The 21,979-nt window shown below is 33.9% G+C and overlaps 1 protein-coding gene across 6 annotated transcripts in view; it reads left to right on the top strand.

The window, feature by feature from the left end:
- The window catches only part of PPP3CA (protein phosphatase 3 catalytic subunit alpha), a 332,878-nt gene that overhangs the window by 84,415 nt on the left and 226,484 nt on the right, over nucleotides 1–21,979 (top strand). For 3 of the 6 annotated variants that reach the window (XM_054484217.2, XM_054484218.1, XM_054484220.2), the window contains exon 2: nucleotides 19,028–19,071. The exons of 2 other annotated variants lie outside the window; for them this stretch is intronic. In XM_054484217.2, coding sequence (XP_054340192.1) covers nucleotides 19,053–19,071 — 19 coding nt within the window. In that variant the 5' untranslated portion in view covers nucleotides 19,028–19,052. Of the gene's footprint in view, nucleotides 1–3,188; nucleotides 3,267–19,027; nucleotides 19,072–21,979 lie in introns of all 6 variants that reach the window. One more of the 6 variants, XM_054484219.2, reaches the window with a different exon arrangement.

Below are 21,979 nucleotides of genomic sequence, written 5' to 3'. Positions count from 1 at the left end.
TAAAAAGATAGTTTGGGGGCCATAGTGTTCAAAGCCTTGTGTAATGAACTAAGAAAGTTGCATTTAATTCACTTGTGGATGTGGAGCTAATGAAGATTTAGTGAATATTTTGAGGAGGATAGTGGCATGATTGTTGCTAGGCTTCTGGAAGGATGATTCTTCCATAAGGGTATATGGTGAATTGTAGTCTGAATCGTAAATAAAGAGTGGTTAAAGTTAAGTCTGGCAAGATTTATTATAGCCTGTCGTAGACGATGAGGAGGGCAGCTGTGTAATCTTACAGCAGTGGGTCTCAATCTTCTTGACAAATTTTTGAAGACAAGGAATGACATTGCTAAAAGATAACAATAAAAATGAAAAATGCTGACTAAGTTGGTACAATTAAACATGATAAACGAATTTTATATCTGCTTTTCTGTAATTTTCATAGCAGTTTTCTCCTGGGCTGAACAAATAGTTTATAAACTTTGGGCAGCTGATATTTAGCAGGACGTCCCATGAGCCAACGTAGTAAAAAGAATAAAGTAATCAAATACCAAGACCAGTTTCAGAAACACAGTATAGACATCAAATTGTGATATTGTCCTTTGACTTTTTTTTCCCATATTATCTTAAGGAAGATATCTTGAGTGCACAGAAGTCTTGGACATTTGGTTCAGATATGTTACTTGTATATATGACCAGTACATTAAGCCTAATGTGTTCCCGCAAGTGTAAATAATATGCTATAGGGATTGTTATAGGCTGCGAATCTTCCTTAGGTTTATCTAAGCATAGAGGTGAGATAAAGTCGCAATTTTATTATCTTTAGTTCATTAGCAGTTAAATACAGTGTTACTCTATGTATTGTTGAATGTCCGAGTTGCAGGTTTTTATAGTGGTATTGACGTCAATATTTAGGGTACTATTCTAGAGGAAGATGGTTTTACGTATTTAAGTTGATTTCAGCATTGTGGTCCTATGGCACCATAAAAACTGTGAGGTCAGAATTCTCTGAAATTGTTGAAGGCCTACGAATTACTATGTACCAGCTTAAGAATGTAATCACTGAGATGTGACAGAATTTTGCCTTCTTTTCTCAGACTTCTTTCACCGATGATTAACTAGGTGCAGGTATTTTTGCAGAAAAGAAGTAATACCTCTTTTCCATTTGTTTTAGTTGAAAATTAATGAGAATTTATCAATTTTTCTTCCTCATATTGATTTTTATTATTGTTATTGTTACTTATTTATGTTTTCTAGAGAGTGGATCTCTCTGTGTTCCCCAGGCTGGAGTTCAGTGGCACAATCATAGCTCACTGCAACCTTAAACTTCTGGACTCAAGTAATCCTCCTGCTTCATCCTCCCAAGTAGCTGGAACTACAGGCACATACCACCATGCTTGGCTAACTTTTTAATATTTTTATAGAGACGAGGTCTCATTATGTTCGTTAGGCATATTGATTTTAACTCAGGCTATCAAATATATCCCTGAGAAGGAGGAAATTATTTATTTCAACTAAAAAGGTTTTAAAAGTTTAAAAACCATCTTCTTATGCAAGTTAACAATAGTATCGATAGTATAAATATTAATAGTGGAGTAAATATTGGTGTATAAACTATGGTTATAAATTCTTGCACAATACAAATCTCATCTTGGACTCAATTTATTGAACATTTTTAGTAATTTTGTCAGTCTAGAGTTCACTTTTGTTAGTAGTATAAATTGCATTTTCCAGAGATAGCGTATGTTAATATTAATCTGCCTGGACACATTTCCCTCCACTTCTTTGTCAGATTAGGTGTCATCTCCTTTAGAGGCCATTCCTCAGATCCGCTTATCCCCTCCTGCCTCCCATCTCAGTATAGTATGGGCTTCGTGCACTTCCATTATTAAACTTTATGCTTATAGCCCTCAAAAGCAGGAGTCGTTAGCACAATTTCTGTACTGTAATTATTTGATTACTTGGTTGCTTTCACACTAAATAATAAATACCTGAAGTACAAGGAGATTGTAATCCCAAGTATGTAACACAATTCCTAGCGTATCATAGGCCCTGAGAAATATTGGTTGGAAAGAAATCTTTATTCACATTTATGGATAATTCATACCTATTATGTGTTACATTGGCTTATGAAAACCTTTGATTCTGTGGAAATTGAATTTTATTCAACTTTTAGATGAGCCATTAATTTATCTTATATTTAATGCATATTCTGCACAGTACATGGATTATCCACTAATATACTTTTTTCTAACACTGAAGTAATTAAGTTCCATTATCTAGAGTCCTCCCACTCAGTTTGAGGGTGTGGAAATCTGTGCATACATATTATTTCATTCCTAGTTAACTGAGGACGCCCCAGGGCAGAGGCAGATTGGTAATAAGGTCTGACTTCACATCAGGGCCCTATCAGTGGTCTGAAAAAGACAGCTAGGAGTTGTATTCTGAAAAGGACAGCTAGGGGTGTTTGTCTGTCTCATGCTCCTACAGAATTTGTCTTAAATGAAGAAAATAGTTGGTCACATTCTCTATATGAGAGAGGACAGTATCAGTAATCAATAATTATTGAGCAATTGCTACTTACTTTCTCCTTTTATACCCAGAGATACTACTGGAAAGATACTTTTCTCTTAATTTTCTTTAGTGAATGTGTTTGTGTTCGCTACACATAGCCCCAAATTTTAAATTTCACTTTCACTGGTTGAACTCAGGTTCAATTGCTAGACCAGTATGGACTGGTCTAGTATGGACTGTACTCTTGTTTCTCATCCAGTCATCTCTGAATCTGTCAATGTAAAGAAATTTCTTCATGTTTGTCCCAACCTTGGTATTTCCTTGAGATTTCATTAGGCCATCTTTAATTATAGGTTTTTAATTTTGTTTTTAATGGACAGTTGATACAGACTGAATAACACTGATTTTAAATGAGAAAGATTAATCACTCTATATAATACTGTTACTGATTTTTATAATGTAGTAGTAACCATTCTTATAATTTAGTAGTAAACATAGCTAGGGCCATATCTCAATTTAATAACTTGATTGAAAAATGCATTCACTTAATAATCCTATTTATTTTTTGTACTTATGATGTAAGTACTTATGATGTAAGATATAAATAGTAAATGTATAGAGCTGTATGCAACTTTTATTCTCTTTATTTTCTTCTGTTAGTAATTTACTGGCTTTACATATTTTGACAGAGTTAAAAAAAGAATAAGAATATGGAACTGATGTAAGAAAATGCAGAGTTTTCGTGAAAAGTAGAGGAAATAGGTGAGGTAAGAAATTGTGAAAACAGGCTGGAATTATTAATTATTATATCTAAGTCACTTGGTAAGAAAGTAAATAAACCTGTTGAGGTATAAATTATTTTACTTCCTCTTTGTGTATGTAAAGGTAGTTCTATATATAAAGGTGATTCATCCACAGGCAGTAACATGTAAATTCCATAATCCCTCTGTATGCTATCACAAATACATTAAAGAAACACTTTTTTTTTTCCAGGTAGAGCATGTGAGCTGCATTATCTTAAATACGTTTATGTTGCTTTCTATGTTTATTCCCCTCTATTACATGACCAGGTCTTTCTCTACTTTGTAAGTGAATGACCAGTGGACTTTCTTAGATGGTTTAATTTTGTTATTTTGGGATCAGGGTAAATGAGTTATGTTTGTTTTGAAGCAGTGTTTGTATATCTGTTGTTTATCTTGTGTGGTTTTTATTTGGGTTATCATTTGACTTTGGAATTTAGCCACTCCTTACCTTTCATTCATCTTCTCCTTCAAAATGCTGACACAAGCAGAGAAGTGAATGAACAAAAACTCACTGTTTGTATTTAGTCATGTTTCCAAGTGATTCATGTTTAGTTATCCTTTCCTTGAATCACCATTCATTAAAAGTGGTTCGGTCTTCTTTATGCCTATCTTCTCTGTTTGTGATAATCTTTCTATTCTTTGGGATTCAGGTCAGTTTACTAAGAAAAACTCAAGATTAAATATCTTGAAGAAAGCAGACATGGGCTGGGTGCTATGGCACACACCTGTAATCCCAGCAGTTTGGGAGGCTGAGGTGGAAAGATTGCTTGAGCCCAGGAGTTTCAGACCGGCCTGGGCAACAGAGCAAGACCCTGTCTCTACAAATAAATAAATAAAAAATAAATAAATAAAAGAGTAGCTGGCTTCCAGCTACTCAGGAGGCTGAGGCAGGAGGATCGCTTAAGCCCAGGAGGTCAAGGCTGCAGTGAGCCCTGTTTGCACCACTACTGCAGCCTGGGTGACAGAGGGAGACTCTGGAAAACAGGCTCTACTGCATTATTTCATATGGTTAACAAATTATAACCTACAATACAACAAAATTCAGCCGAATTCTTATGGATATAGTGATAATATAAATTTTTGGTTTCTCTCCTGAATTGTCTTTCTTTTAATCGTCTAGACCAGAGCTGAAGGCTACCTCCCCCTCAGAGAGAATTGTTTGGCCTAAAAGAGATTTAAACAGTTTGTATTAGTTTCCATCGGAGGGGATTCACAAGATAAAATCTGACTTTTCCCTGCTACTTCCTTTAATAAGGGCATATATCACCAGAACTCTACCTTGCCTCCTCTATCTTGTCTTCCCTCATACATGCTTTGTTTACTTTGCCTCCCCTGGCTCCTATAGGCATTTGAGTTTGTTGTCTTTTCTTGAATGATTAAATGAGATATTTGCTTAGTGATTATTTGAACTTAATAAACCATTGTGAGAAATTTAAGGTCACTGTGCAACTGGGCTTTTAGAATCTGGATTTACACTGAGACTGAGGGACAAAGATCTGCACAACAAACTGAATTTTATGTGCATTTGTACATTTTGCATTTTTCTGTATGTTAAATAGTAATTGCTTGCTGGTCTCAAAAAACTGATTCATGAAGAATGTTTTCAAAGGAAATGTTTTTCCTTACTTCTTTTATTTTAATTTTTCCTTTTTGTTAACTTTCTTTTTCTTGCCCTGTCTTATGGTGCTGATTTTTCCTTCCTTCGTATGCCTTAGAAGTCATTTCAGTTTTCATATTAAAGATTAAAAAAAGACTCAATTCCTACTGAAATTAAAAAGTCAAAAAATTCAAATGCAACTGTGAGCTACAGTGACTTCTCATTTACTAATAAAGTGCTGGGTCATAAAAAATAAATAAAAAGGAAGGACAGACAACAGAAACAGTTCCTGCCTTGGGGGAAAAAGACATGGGGGAAAAAGACATGAGGAAAAATATATGAAAATGATTCATGCCTTATTTCATTTAATTGATGTAAATGAAGAACTTTATATGAAGACATATTACTTTTTATGTCTGTTTTGAAATCTAGACATAGACTTCGATATTGGGGTCAAATTGCTAATTTAAGTACTGTGAGAATCAGTGTACTAAGCTAATCTTGTGAAAAGATAGTTTTGGATGGAGACTCTTCCCAGTAATTATTACGGAGTTAAGGCACCCTTTTTACCATCTTCTTTGTCAACCTAACTGACATGAATTTCTAATCTGGTAAAGTGAGAAGAGTGATCAGGAGAAGATAATTTGCATAGTATATATAGATTTCTATTCCATTTATATAAAACCCTTGAATGGTACCTTAATAGAAACAATATAAAATAAAGCTAATGTGGGTTAGATGATAATGTGATTAAATGGATTTTTTCTTCCTGTCTGAACAAAAGAACTGACAATTTAATCAACAGACCCCTGTCAGTATGGAGAGATGCTTCTAGTGGTCAGCAGGGCACTCTGGTCTTTGTGTATGCATATGGGTGGGGGCAGGGCAGGGTGTTGCATTTTCCCATTAATCATGGTAAACATTAAAAAAAAACCACTAGATATCGAAATGGAAATGTAAAGTTGACAGTGGAAAACAATTCAGAATTTTAGAAAGTTCCCTTCATTGACAGTAAGAAACACACCTTGTCTGTCTTTTCTTGTGAGCCTTATTGCCCTCTATGAAGGAAGTATTAACAAAAACATTTGTTTGTTGATTATAAGATTGAATGAGCTACATCACATATTTTACAGTAACAGGGACAAGAATGGCACTGATGCCTAGACCCCACTCTTAGAAATTCTGATTTAATTTATCTGGAATGGGGTCTAAGCAGTAGTTTTTTGTGTAAGCTCTTCAGACAGTTGGATTGTCCAACGAGAGTTAAAGGGTCACTGGACTAGTCAGTCTAAGATTTTCTGAGGCGGAGCAAAGATGACATATTCCCACATACTCTGCAATAGCTACTACTGCCTAGTGACATGTATTTGTCCTGAATTTTTTCTTGATAAGATTGAAAGCTAAAGAAAATGAAAAATATCTCTCAAGGATATGGGATCCAAGTGTTCAGCTTAATTTTATCTTCCCAGCCATGTACACACAGTACGCACTGCATTGTGCATCATAAGCTCATTCTCTTTATAGCTGCTGTGGATTCTGTTGGTATATTTTCAGTGTTGTTTCTCTCCAGTTGAGTGCTCTTCTGCACCTTCCTCCTTCCTTTGTTTTTCTGTCTCTTCCCCTGACAGAGAGCCTACAAGGGCCACAGGGTTAACGATGTGTGTAAAGCTTAATGCAAATTTTCTTCTTAGCAAAGTAGCCAGCCCACTAACTATGGGAGTAAGGTGGTCAGGTGGATAGTTAGAGCTCACATAAGCTTGATACACATTTTTCTGATTATTCCTAGAAGGCACACATACAGTTGAAAGTTATGGAGTATGCCATATTCCAGGAGAACAAAACCATGGGAGTCAGGAGACCTGCATCATAGTCTGAGAGGTTTAGAGTCCACCTAACTTCATATGTTTGAGCACCTTACTTACCTGCCTCTATCTCATTTTCTTCTCTGCAAAATGAGAAGCTCAAACTAGCCACTTCCTAAGGTTCCCTCTAGCCTTTACAATATGAAATGCCATTTTATTTTTATTATTAGTTTAAGAGAACATAAGCACCACTTGTTGCTAAGTATTCTTTTCCCAACATAAAAAGGAAACCCAGCCAAAAACTAAATATAAATTAAAGATTTCAATAATGTAAATAATTTTATGTACTTAAATTTGGGTTGTTTTAATTGGAATGTGCCTTAACGATATGAATTAAGACATTACCAGTTCAGAAATATTTCAATCTTGGATGAGGGAGAAGACTGGGGGGGGTTTGTGTATACTCTTGTTATCAATTTCACTTAAAGTGCTTCTGTAAAGTATAGTTAACACTGCCTTTGACTGCCTGTTTGCAGAGTGATTATTAGTAAAACGAGGGGGGACTTGGTGGATTCCTCTTTTTCTGCTAAAGAAAAAAATAAATGTAATATAAAAACTGCTGAGGTAAAAATCGGTCTTTGTATTTACCTTAGTTCCTGGTCAGTTTTTAATTCATTGAATAATTCTTAGAAAAATCATTGAATGTATTTTTTTTGTTATTGTGTAGGAAGGTTAATAACCTCTCTGAATATTTCATACTTTAATCCTACAGAAAAATATGAGTAGTTAGAATAGATTACCTTAAATAATTCTGGGAAGAATAATCATTAATGCTTGATTATTTCTTTTGATAGCTTTTTATTTGGGTGGGGGGAGAGGGGAAGTTAAAACACACATTGAATGTAAGTTTTTTTAGAAATGAGTTCTTCAGAAGAATGTGTGAGAAAACTCATGATGATTTTATAGTTGATTTGGGAATTTGCAGAGCTCACAGTTAATTAGATATTTCTAAACTTATATGTAAATTTCTGGTAATGCTTTGCAATGAGATCATTGATACTTTTGAAGAAAGTAAAGTTCTGTTTTTTTAAAGTGAAAATAATTATACTACATTAGTCATTTATAAAGGACAATGCTTATTTTTTTTCAGACTGATTTGCTGAAAAGAGTTACTAGGTGGTGTTTGCAAATGCTTTGGAAGAAATGCAGATGTTTGGAAAATGTCTTTTAAAAATCTGGAAGTTTAGTAAATATTATGCAGCAATAATGTTACATTATGGTAGACAGAATATCTTGCTGTAAATACTAAACAGTAAAGAAATTTATATTTTGGCTCCAGATTTAAGGATTTGAGTCTGGAGTGCTCAATGCTAGATATGTTGCCTTATTTTATGGTATTTTCTACAATACCATACTTTCAATACTGTGATTGAAAACTGACGATACTTCTGTTATAATTCTTGAAGGAGTTTACCTCTGGTATGCTGTAAAAGTCTCATCTCCACCATTTGTTTTAATCTTGGTCAAATGATATAGTTAGCCAGACCTCAGCTCCTTATTTCTGGGAGATATTAATGGTACCTACCTGATGCGGTTTTATGGAAATTAAGTAAAGCAATACATATAAAGTGTTTAGCTAGAGACTGCTATATAGTAAATGCCCAATAGAAGTTAGTGATAATGTTACCTTGCTTGTGGAAGATCTTGTCAAAAAATCATTTGTTCTTTTGCCATTGGCTTGTGCTTTCTCTGTGAAAATGATGCCTCTAACCCCTTTTCTTTTGTATCCTTTCTTTTAAGATCTCATTTATTCCCTGGGACAGTGGAAGTAGTTAAGTGATTTACTTTAGTGGAACTTCCTTCTAGCTTACTGCAGATAGAAGTAACCAGAAAGTAGGTGACAATGTTAATTAGAAAGATAAATTAATACCTTTTATGAGGATAATTTACCTGATGATAATGACTGAGAAATCATTGTGAGATTGTCAGAGGGCAGTTTATAGAATGAATTACTTTTGATGAACGAAGGTTGCTTTTTCAGGGGAAGAAGATAGTTTGGACTTACATTTTAGAGAGAGAGGGAAAGTTACAATGTACTGCTGGCATTCATCGTTTAGTTAATAATTTGGCTCATCAGGGCTGAAACAGAGCTTGCCTTTTTTGATGAAGGATCATTTAATGTAAAGGCTTATTTAGATGACCTGTTGTCATTCTATAGAGATCTTGGGTATTTCCATATGGACTAGAATGGTGCTAGGAAGTAAAAGATTTTCTGGGAAATCAGATATGCTATTTTAAGTAATGATTTCATCAGGTCATTTAAATTTTGTGCTAGACTTCCAATATTTTTGTTTGGTTTTGATTACCAAGTGTTCTGTAAGACCAGAAAGGAAGCCAGCATGTTAAGAAAGTTTTAAAGTTATTATATTTCTGATACCGCACGTATACAGACACACACATACAAACACACAATTTCTTTGCCATCTCTGAAAATCTAAGGTAAGATTTAAATTACAGACAGTATGAAATCCTGTGATGCCAAGATCTTTATTAGAATAGCAGTTTTCACCTTTCTTGTTGATATGGTTTGCCCCGTCTTCAGAAGCCTGTGCAGCTGAAGATGAGTCATTAAGAGAAGCTGGAATCAGTAAAACTGCATTTTACAATAATGCTTTCTAAACTGGTCACCTTGCTAAAATTGGCCGAGGCTGAAGACAGCAGTTTCTGCCTTGAAAGGAAGGAGTAATTACTATTAACATTGGTCAGGAACTTTCTTATGTTCGTGCCTTGACAGCTCTTAGCACTTTATTTAAACATATACTTTGGAAACAGGTTGTGTGGCTTGCACAGATTTTAGGGGCATGAAGCTGATAAAGTGGGAGCATATTCACAGTATACCAGTGTAAGAGAAGAGGGCATGTGGCAGAAGATTGACAACTTATTTTAATTTGCCAGTCCAGATCTTCTGTTCTGATGGAAAGTCAACATCCTTTAGGATGGTGTGTGTGTGTGTGTGTTTTAATCCAAGGAATCTAAAACAACTTTCAGAATTTGTAAATTTTCCTGAACATAATGATTTCAATGTAACACTATAAATAAATCTGGCATTATAATGATGTGCTTTATAATCCTGACCAGGTTACTTTTACATCATGCCAGAAACACATTTTTTAAGCTAGCACTTAGAAATATTACTTTTAGCTCCAGAAAATAAATTATCTAGTACAAAAAAGAACAAAGTTTTGACCTGTAAGGAAATGGTGCCCACTGTGGGGACTGGTCTGTGGAGTGGAGGGCAACTGAAGTTACTGAGATTTATCGATCTCCTTGATGATCGTGGTCCATATGGCATCCAGGCTCATTGTGGATGCTTGCTTGCTTGCTGAATGAATGAATGAATGATTGCCTTCCTGTCAACTGGAAAAGGAGGAAGAAAACCATGAAATTGAAAACAAACGTGTTTAGCAGTAAGATTCCTATCAGCTGGGTTCATGACCAGTTCTGACTAGTTACCAAAATTGAATTTATCTCAAGGACACATGAGAGGAAACTGTTGGTATGTGGGGGGTGGCTGGAGAGGGATGATGATAGAGGAGGAAAGTACTTGTAGTGTGACTTTCCTCAGAGTCAAGAGAAGGAAGTGCTTGCAGCAATAAAAGTATTTAAATATAAACTGAAGAACACCTCTGGTTCTCGTTTTTGGTAGATGGGGAAACCCAGAGCAGAGCTGAAGAGGTGTCATCTGCTCTCCAGATGGAGTCAGCTGACAACTCAGAAGCAGAAACCAGGTCTTCTGACTCTGGGCAAATGTTAGATGCTCCCTTTAGTAGCAGGAAGACCTGGGTGGAAATCCTGATTTGGAGTGTGGTTTGTTGGGCTTCAACAGTTCACTTGTCTGGTTTCTCCTAAAAGACATTTAATTTCACAGATATTTAATTTCTTTTGGGAAAGGAAACTGGACTTCATTGTCAAGCTTGAGAGAAGAGCTAGGCTTACCATTTCTCCTTTCTTTCTGAGTTTTAGCAAAGGAAGTCTCACTGTGGCTCTTCAGGTAAAGAGATGAGGACCAGGAAATGAGTGGTGTTAAAGGAGTAGTTTAGCTCAGTAGTAGGTAAACAAGAAAGACAAAAAATTCAAAGGAATGAAAAATTCCTCAGGAAGATTATGGTTTTGTGTTAAAGTCACACATTTCTTATCAAAGCAGAGATCATTGATTAGCTAACTCTAATTTAGATAGTATTTACTGTTTCCACTTGGGAAGTTAGTGTCTAAAACATTGAGAGATTTGAGGGAACATGTAGGTTATCTTCTTGTCCAAGAAGAAGACTCAGGTGTGGACAGTGCAGCTGCCTCTTGTCCGGCCCTTCTCTTTCCTTTTGCTTGCTAGTGGTTCATTGGCTCATCAGAAAATTTGGGCAAGTTGACCTTGAGGGATCTAGACCATAGTTTCTTACCTCAGTGGTAATCCATTTGGATAGTTCCTTAAGAATCCTCTACAATGTTCACTTTCTTCATGATGTTTTCCTTAACTTCTGTATTCTATAGTTTTTTTGACCGTCAGTAAGTTTATGATAACTTAGTATTTATACTTCAGATTTAGTGTTCTTGATTAAAGTCGAGACTTTTTTGGTAACTGGTTTTGTATTGTTTTGGATGCTTTACTACTACTGGAATTGTGCTGTATTTTGAGAATCATTTATGTATGTATTTGTTTTTACAGCAAATAGTTTTTGGACACCTACTTATTTCAGGGATTTTTTTTATGTTTCCCTGCCTCTGGACAAGTAGGACGTAATGTTAATAAATTTGTTTTGAACACAGTTTCATTTGCTAACATGGTTTTAAGAGAAATTATTTTTGGTCACGTTTTGGAAACAAAGATAATACCTTTAGAATTGTCCACATTGATGATAGAGAAACAAATGTAAAATGTTCCTGGGTATATCCTAAATACAAATAATGTGTATTCAGTAACTAATGTTGTTGGGCTAAAAATAAACAAATAGTATGTTTATGGTAAGCATGACACCTTTCACACAGCTGTTAACATTTTCTGTCATCTCTGTGTAATGTTCTGTATGTTTCATGGATGAAGAGGTACCTCATCCAACATAATAAAATTAAGTAGCACTTTATAGAGCATGCTACATGCCAGGCATTATTGTAAATATTTTACACATTGATTAATTTAATAATCAGAACAACACTATATGATAAATACTTTAAATATATTAATATATTAAACCATTAGTCTCTGATTTAAACACTTATAGGTGAGGTTAACACAGCCTATAAACAAATATTTGTGGACTTCAGAACAAACTGAAAGCAGGTTCTAAATGTCAAATAAAATGGCTTATAATATGTCCATTAGATCTGTCACTGAATGTGGAATTCTGAAAAAAAAAGTCTTATACATGTAGGTGGAGACCTCTATCTCCCTAATCCAGGGTGGAGGTAACTAACCAACCCATTTCTTTAATATGTTTTCCTTTTGGAACTTTAATATATCTTATCCTTATTAAACACCCCTTCACTAGAAGAAGACATCAAAACTAAAAGAATCAGGAGTAAACAATAACATGGAAGTATTTAACATGGAAAATTAACTTGGAGCTTAGTGTATGATTTGGAAACTCAGTCTCAGAAACGTTAAGTGACCCATCCAAGGTCATATAGCAGAGCTAGAATGAGTTCCATAATAAGAAATATTAAGAATCTAATCCCACCCCTTCCCTACTTGGGCAACCCTGGAGAAGTTAATCTTTCACAGCCTCAGTTTCTTCAAGCGTAAAACACATAGCAATGATAAAATTTACTTTACAGCATTAATGAGAGCGTTAAACAAAATAATATACTTGAAACTATCTCGTTCAGTGCTTTGCTTCATAGATGGGAAACAATAAATGCTTATTTTCTTTTGTCCTCACCATCTCTATTAGTCTATTGGTAACTGAATCTGCTACCTAGGAATACAACCCTAACATTACAGTGCTTCTCAGGGAACCAGAAAATCCTACTTGCAAACATTCCCAAAACATAAAGCTGTTTCATATTAGGTCTATTGACTCCTTCCATCATTAAAACTCTGCAATCATCATATCTCAGTTTAACTTCATCAGACTTCTTAATAGTCATTTAAATGGAAATTTCCATTGTAGATATGGTTTATTTGGTATCAGTGAGTGCTAATAGTAGTGAGCAGGCAGCCGTGCTAGCCAAATATTTGCCTTTGGAGTTGGCCAGTGATTTTGATTGCTTTAAAATACATGCAGTTACATTTCTAGCAGGTGGGTATTTACCATTTCTAGCAATGTTTATGTGCCATCACGTAATTAGCAACCTGTTGTAAATCATCCAGCCAGTGATGATTTGCCAGAATGAACAATAGCTGAGATTATGCATTGCTGACTTTGCTATTGTAACCCAAAAGACAACATCCTTTTTCCTGGTTGGTAGGAGTCTCTTCAGACATTAGATGATTTTTAAAAAGTTAACTCTATAGACTCTGACTCTATTCAGAGAGCAAATTAATATAGCATTTTTATTGTGCTAATAGCAAATCTCTATTAAGAATTCAAATATGTACCTTTGTTACATTTTGTAATATGTTTTCAATAAAAATCTTAATGTAAGAAGAGTGGTGAATAGAACATCAGCACCCCTGTTCAGGGACAGAAGAGAATATAAATTGTTAGGGATACTGGTAATCCACCAATTACTTTAACTATCCAATGACCATAGTATAGGCAAAAGAGAGAGGAAAATGATTTAAAATTATTCATTATCATATTTAAAAAATGGAGGAGGAAGAGAAAGGTGAGAACAGTAAAGAAGATTTGATGCTTATTTAATGCCTTCCTTGTGAAAAAGTAACATTAACACAGAACCAACAGTGATTATGGTAACAAAACAAAGTAACAAGCTAAACATGCTTATATTTTAGTACACTTTTGAACAAAGTATTTAAATGTGGCACTACAGAGAAGTGTAAGATATAAAAACAAGAGGCAGTAAATGTATCTTCAATTACTTAATTTTTAAAAATTTCACTTTTACCTTCAGATGATTAACATTAAAATAATAGACTACTTTTATAGTTGCAGAATTTACTTACTTTTGGTTGACAATAAGATGTTAGAATTGTTTTTATTAATTTTAAAATAAAATTATTAAGAATATGATAAAATATTAGAGAGGAGGGTCTGTATCTTAGTTTGATTTCTATCTCTGTTGTCACCCTTCTAGTGCACATCTTTGTATATCATAAGTGCTAGTGAACAATTTATGTTAAACTGAAAAATGTAAAAACTGAAAACGGGAAACTGTAATTGTCACTTGCAAGTAGCGCATGTAAATAACATGGAGACATTACGTTGTTTCCTTTTTAAAAAGCTAACGACAACAGTAGAGTACCTCTTTCTTACTGGTGAAATAAGAAATTAGGAAGTTTTTTTGTAAGAGATGTTTTAGTGGATAGGCTTCTGAATATGGATTTGCGGTGAATTAGGGCAGAGTAATTCCCAGAGAGGAGAAACAAAATTGGAAGTCACAAGGGATAGGCTTTCTCATTTCAGTGATTTTTAAATCTGTAACATTTGAAGTTTTCTGTTTCCTCAAAGAAAAAAATAAGAGGAACTTTGTCCTGTATAACTTTACATCTTGTCCTGGGACTCGTGCTTCTTATGTTTATTGTATTGTCACGATAAGGCATCCTTCATTCACATACTACTCATTTCCTGTTAATTACATACATACGAGGTCCTGTCTTATGCATGGTGGAAAATAAAAAGATTAATTGGACACGGCGTTTACTTTCAAGAATGTAGTAGTTTAGGGGGAGAATCAAGCTAAGGTCATTAAATGTTGGTTGAGTGGCTGAATTAAGCAATTTATAGACAATCATAGTGACTATAGGAGCAAAATTTTTCAAAGGGCAAGACACAAGATTTAACATTTAGAGCAGTGAGGGAAGAGTCAATTAATACTGCCTTATGGTATTAAATTTACTGACTGAATTTGATCAGAGTCCATTTAGATAATGTTCTCTCTTTGATCATGTCTGTATGAATGATATCAGTGAACACCTTCCCAGTATTGAAATGATGTGTGGGTATAGTTTTTGTCTTATTTACAAATTATTTAATTTTTATTCTTAGAGATATTGTCAGGAACTATTAGCATTAGGTAATATGATTACCATTTTAGAGCCTGAAAAAAGTGATAGAGCAATCACAAATCAATGACTCTTGCTTTTAAAAAAAATTTTAAATGCAATGTAAACCATTTAAACAGTACATAAACTGGGTCCACACCTGTGACCAGCAAATAAACTATACACATTCTATAACTAGCAGAATATTTCCATTAAAATGAACTTATGAATTATATCTGATAATTCTTTTATTATTCATCAAGTGCTTAATATATATTAGCTTCTTTTGCTGAATGCAGAGATCATTAGTGGACCCAGCTATATCCTCCCAGTATTAGTACTTCAGGCAGATACATAAACCAATACATTTAGTACAGTTTTCTAAATTGTAACTGGAAGGACAAACTCTACTGGGACTTTGTGAGGATTAAGTCATACTGACTTGGCCTCTTTGGATATATGTCTTGAAGGATAGGATGATTTTGCTTTTGATTTTACCTGACATGAGTATAATAATAGCTGTAAAATGCCTTATTACTATAGAATTTAAGTCTAATGATTATGAATTGGAGGTGGGAGGGGCAAAGAGAGTGTACAGAGTTCAAGTGACTTCCTGTATTGTATAATGTTATTGGTTATACTTTTTGCCATATCCCCACAGAGAAAACTGGAATCGATTTCTACTTTTCTAAGGAGCATCGTAAAAGAGAGGTGCTGCCTCTTCCCCTCTTTCCTTCATATATCCACACATTTCTGAGACTAACTCATCATTCATTAAGCCTAGAATAATGTGAGTGTGGGGTAGAGGATGGAGTAAGCTCTTATTTAAGTCATGACATTATCATAATCTATCAAAATATGTTAATTTAGTCAGATAATCTGTAAACACAAAATTTACAGTCTACAGAGAAAATCAGATAATGTTTAGTAAATATTTATTGAACAAATGAGGATGTTGGGATTCTTTAATAATTGGCCCAAGTGATGGAGATGAATGTTTTTATTTAGCTTTTATTTAGTACGATGAAATTAAAATAGATTTTATGTATCACAAATAGAATGTAACCCTTGAAGTTGCTTGGTATATGTATTCCAAATGTTGGAAGAGTTCAAGAAAGAAGGTGACTCTTAGTTTCAGTAATATCATTGTCTTTCTTTAATCTTTGATTAATTTTCTGAACTTAACTAGCTATGCAAAGAGCAGATGGTGGAACGGTACCAAGTTAACATTCACAATCTGCTTCTCACATGTATAATTTGTAAGAATGTATGCTAAAAAATAATATATAATAGCAGGGATGTTCTGTTTTGTGGTGGTTGATCAGGGAAGCTGTGCCATTTAAGATAATTGTATTTAAACATGAATAACTTCGTTAAATAAACATAGCAAGAACACTTTTAATAAGCAATCTCAGTATGTTGTTTTGTCTTTTACTTGGTCTATGAAATGTTGTTGTTGTTTTTGGTGAAAACTTAGAATTTGCTCTTGGACCCTTTTCAGCTTAATCAGAGTTGGTTTCACAGTTCCTTAGAGAGGTGTCCCTGTTTATTAGGCTTCTCAATGAGTCGTTTTCTCTGCATCGGAAGCACATGCCTTAGCAAGCAGCAACCTTTTAGAATCAGCAGCTGGCTAACAGCCTTGCTTCTCCACTGTTTCACTTTACCCCAAATATTAAGTGTGGGCCTCTTGGTAAACTGAAACTGATATGAGAGCAACTGTCTATCAAATAAGAGAGACAGTTAAGAAGTACTTCAAAGCAGGCAAGAAGACAAGAGACAAAAGTAATTGAGCCTCTGAGCCAGACTGCAAATGTATAAAGAAGTTAATACTACCAATAATTTGCTTATACTTTCAAGTATCCATAAACCAGGGTTGTACCTGGACCTATATGTGATGAATATATGGGTCTTCAGAGGATCTGGAAAATAAAATTCCATGTAATATTTTTGTGTATAGATGCACATAGTTAAAAACCATTACCATGGAGTTATAAATGTGTGCAGAAGGGTTTTCTCCTAGACTCCTTCTTTCACCTGTTTCACAGTGGTATGCCTTAGTTTTGGTTTTTTTTTTCTACCAACTGAGGGGGAAAAATCACATATAAATCAGAAGAAAAGATAAGACACAATGACGATGTTATTTTAATTGAGGGAATGCTTATATTCCTTTAGTAATTCTCTACTGTATTTACAACCCTACCAAAGTCTGCATTTAGTCATATGACAGACAAACCAACAAATAATTTATGTTTACATTAGTTCTTTCAAGTCTAAGGTGGGAAAATGTCATTGTGCTGGTAATATGGGGACAGTATGACATTTTGGCTAAGGACATGGACTTTAGAATCAGACTAGAGTTTGGATTCTGCTACACATTACTGATTGTCATTGTACATGTAGGCAGGCCCTTCAAACCTCGCTTTCTTTATCTGGAAATTGGAGATAATAGTATTTACTTCTTAGAACTGATTTTGTCTTAAAATCATAGTTTTAGTAATGGCACATGGGAATTGTGGGTATGTCCGTTTTCAGCAAGGTGTGACCTTTCTGAAACAAATCCTCTCTGGCAGGAGGATCTGGTCCTCAGTTTAAAACTTTGATGAAGAAGGAGGCAAGGTATTGGCTTATTTCTGTCCTGTGAGTCTCATTACCTCAACAGTCAATACCTTTGGTATCTACATGTGTTCTTGCTTATAGGTGGACATGAGATCCTGTTTTACTTTTTGCCTTAAGAAATGATGAAAGTTTCTTCCAGCTAGCTAAAATCAGTGTACACTTCATCTCTGAACCTCTTGGGAAAGGAAAGAGCGTGTTAGAATGTACTTTTATTATATATTGATTATTGTAGTTGTAATTGGTTAGTATACACCTTTAGTTCACCTGTCACTTGCATGTTGCTTTTAATCTCTACAAGTTTTTCGTTTTCTGTTATTCAGGAAAAGCACTAGAGCATCCCTGTTGTTAACAATTATAGGACATTTAATGAACAGTCTTTGATTCTAAAGAGAGAAACAACATTGTACTCTATTCTGAAGAACTAGTCATTGTTGGATCCAACTTAATTTTTGTCCTGTGTAATTTACACAGGTGTTTCCATTTATTGTTAGCAACTAAGAATACTGCGTGTCAGTCATGTTTTCACATAGTAGAAAAATCTTTTGTTGAGTTTTGTGATTAGCAAAACATAAGTAAAGATTTCTAAGGCCCTTCATTTGTAAGTACAATATAATGAAAGATATTTACTTCTTTGGGAAAACATAAAAATACGTATACATAAATATATTTCATTTTTTTCTAATAAATGAAACTTTAAGGGACTTTTTTCAGCTTTCCGCAGTTGTTTTCTTTCACTGTTCTACATTTGTCTTCATATGATGTAATTTTATGAGCCTATGAGAGCTAAGAATATCATTGCTATTTATTTTTAATGTTAATATTAATAAATACTAAAGAAATTAAAGATTTGTAACATGAAAATTTTCTTTGTGTCAAGTGGAAGTATTGGTTTTCTAATAAAATTGAAAACTTTATTCTCTTAACAGGACTTAAAGATACATTATTTGAAATAAAGAACAACCTTTCTTTTTTTCTTTCCTTTGTTAGTCATCATACCAAAATGATTGTTCGGGAAAAGAGCCCCTTGGTAATCACAGTTGAGATAGTTTATTTGTCTTTAAAATTTTTTATTTCCTTTTAATATACAGGTTAGCAATCTATTATATTTATCAAGAAGAATATACTTGCTTATTAACCCTATTAAAAATTTAATAGTTGGAAAAAAATTTAACCTCAGGGAAGAAAAAAATTGAGGCTAATGAATAGAATGGAAAAATTATTTTAAAGTCACTTCTAAGTAGCTAGTTATGTTAATTTAATATTTAGGGGGTAAAAGTTACAGTTTTAATCTATGAGATTCACCTAATTGGAATGAGTTTCAAAAGTATGTGGGAAAAATATGTATTTTGAATCACAAACTGCCAGTAAGTTAAGCAGAATGTCATCTGAGTTATAGACAAGAAGGCAGGAAGCCTGGATTTGTATGTAGCTGTTTCTTTGATAAGGACAGAGCTTCACATAAGTTTACCATCCTTTTTACGTAACATAGTAATACTCTATTACATATATTCTTATGGCAACATATGAAATACTCATTATTATGTCCTTTTTACAGATGTTGAAACTAAGGGTATGAGGATATGAAAGATACAGCCACAGGTACAGTATAAAACAGTAAGAAGTAGAGCTTGGATTAGTATTCAGGTCTGTCTGACTCTAAATCCTAGGCATTCTCATAACACCACACTGCGTGACCTTGACCCAGACCTTGACCTAGGTGCTTAACTTATTTAAGTGACAGTTCTTAATCTATAAGAAAAGGCTTAGATTAATTTATATCAGAAATCTCATTGGCTCTCAAATTCCAAAAACTCAGTTATTCTTGTGTTTAAAACTGAACCACGAAGCACTCATTTAATGTTTATTAAATAACATTGAATAAACTATTACCATCATACCTTATACAGCATTTCAGAAGTACAATCTGTAGACATCCAAAATCTAATGTTAAATGGCTAGCACTGAGAAAAGTAAAGAAACAGTAATTTGCTATATAATTTAGGAAAAATTCACTAGAAAATTAGTTTGCTATTTTGTATTATGTTGTAAATGTATTGAGGGAACTGTCTTCAAAATATAAAATAATATAAAATATTAAGCTTAATTTGTTTTAAGTAGTTTAGTTTTGTCATATTAAAACATGATATAATACATCATAGTGCTAAACAGAGATTGATAATATAATGTTGTTGGTTTCTGTCCTACATTAAGAATAAAGCAAAGCAATGTAAATATTTTAAAAATCATTTTATAGAAGATAAAGCTGAAAGCTAATGTTGGCTGCAAGTTCTCTGCCATGTACTTAAAACCCAGTAATAACTGAAATGTCAGGAAATTGAAATATTAATATTTTACCCTCACAAAATATTAACTCCTTATGTTCAATACTTTTTTTTGATGTTTAACTTTGGTATTTCAAGGAAGAATGAATGTACTAAAAAACATACACACATACACACGTCTTTCCTTTTGCAATGGGTGAAAATTTCTAGCAATCTTGTTCCAAGGTAATCTATTGTATTTTTTAATGGATGCTTTAATATAAGGATAAATAATACCAAAGGCATTATTTTAAAAATATTTTATATTTTATGACATAAAATAAAAGTTTATAGCTAAGTTTCTTTTATTTTTGCTAATGCTATATTAAGGTGGATAAAGTGTCTGTAAAAGGGGGCCTGGAATCATCTGTGTAGTAGTGCCTACATTTAGAAAAGCATTTTAAAATCCCCAAAAGCAGTAATTTGTTTTTTAAAGTGTTGTTTAACACTTAAGATTCTCTGACAGATTATTTTAAGATAATTCAGTTCAGATTTGAATTTCAGAGTAGCTACTAATGACAGAAGAAATAAACTGAATTTCATTAATTACAAGTCTGATACTTTAATCAGTGTGTAGGCTGCAGAGTCTTAGTACCTTTGGGAAAAAAGGACATATTAGTAATCTGAAATGCAAAACGGTAATCCAGCACATATTTTTGTTTTATCAACAGTATTGATTGAATTGATTTTATAGCTAAAGATGAAACCCCTTCCCCAGAGCAGTTGAATTTATAGTGGAATTTGATATGATGTTTACTATTAGTAAAAGTGATGACATATAAATATATATGTTTAAATATTTTAGAGATGAGAATGTATCTTTTATTTTGTGATGTAGCTGACTTTCTCCGAAGAATAGTGGTTTCCTTTTAATTCAAAAATTGCCATTTATTGCAGAGCATTTATGTATTGCATGCATTAAAAGAATCATCTTTAATTCTAACAAGAAAACTACAAGGAAGGAATTCTAATCTAGAAATTTAATGCATATTTGGGTCTGTCTGGCTCTAAAACTCAAGTTCTTTTTACATCATACTGCTGTCAGGTGACTTCTTCCACATTCCAAATTGCAAATAGTCATAGGATGTTAGAGACAGAAGGAACGAAGTATTGGTCATGTAGTAAAACTTTTTGGAAGGGCCAAAAGAGGTTTATGGACTTGCCAGCAACGAACAGATAGTGGCCAGAATAGAATTTTTGTCTTCTAATTACTAGTATTTGCTGTTTCCAAGCTCCTTTCCGTTACCATTCAGGAGCAGTTAATTAAACACCTACTCTCTTAGGACATTGTTTATATTATTCAACTCTCTCTCTCTCTCTCTCATATATATGTGTGTGTATACACACATATATAGAGTTTTTGAAAGTGTGTGTGTGTATGTGTGTATATATATATATATATATATATATATATATATAAATATAGGTTTCTTGTCCCTCTTCAGGCAGTGCATAGTGAAGTGGCATATATATAGTAGCACTCAATAAATATCGATTAGTTTACTGCTACTGTTTTGTTATTGTGTTCTTCAGTATTGCTATTTTGCTCTTTTAGCCCTCTGACAACTGTAAGCAACTTTCTGTATTAAAATTCTTTTGTTGAAATACCTACTTTGATATCTAGTTTCCTGATTATACCTTAATACATACAAAATAAATCACAAACTGAATGAAAAAAATATGTATAGGGAAAACATAATAAGCTGCATCACTTAAATTTTGTAAATTCTTTGCTCATGGTAAATATAGAAATGATACTCATACTGTGCTTAGTGCAAAATGCAGAATAGTATAATGGGACATAGGAAGGTTTGGTGGGGAAAAACCTTCTGTGATGGCAAACAAGTAGACATATATTAAGATGACAAGGAGGCCTGTAATCCCAGCACTTTGGGAGGCTGAGGTGGAAGGATCACCTGAGGCCAGGAGTTCGAGACCAGCCTGGCCAACACAGTGAAATGCCATCTCTACCAAAAATACAAAAATTAGCTGGGTGTGGTGGTAAACACCTGTCATCCCAGCTACTCTGGAGGCTGAGGCAGAAGAATCGCTTGAACTCAGGAGGCGAAGATTCCAGTGAGCCGAGATTGCACCACTACACTCCAGCCTGGGTGACAGCGAGACTCCATCTCAAAAAAAAAAAAAAAAAAAAAGAAAAAGAAAGAAAAAAGAAAAAAAGATGACAA

This window comes from Pongo pygmaeus, chromosome 3 (genome assembly GCF_028885625.2).
Source record: "Pongo pygmaeus isolate AG05252 chromosome 3, NHGRI_mPonPyg2-v2.0_pri, whole genome shotgun sequence".
Taxonomy (NCBI): domain Eukaryota; kingdom Metazoa; phylum Chordata; class Mammalia; order Primates; family Hominidae; genus Pongo; species Pongo pygmaeus.
The sequence above is the reverse complement of the archived record's forward strand: the minus strand, read 5'-3'. Positions and strand labels throughout refer to the sequence as shown.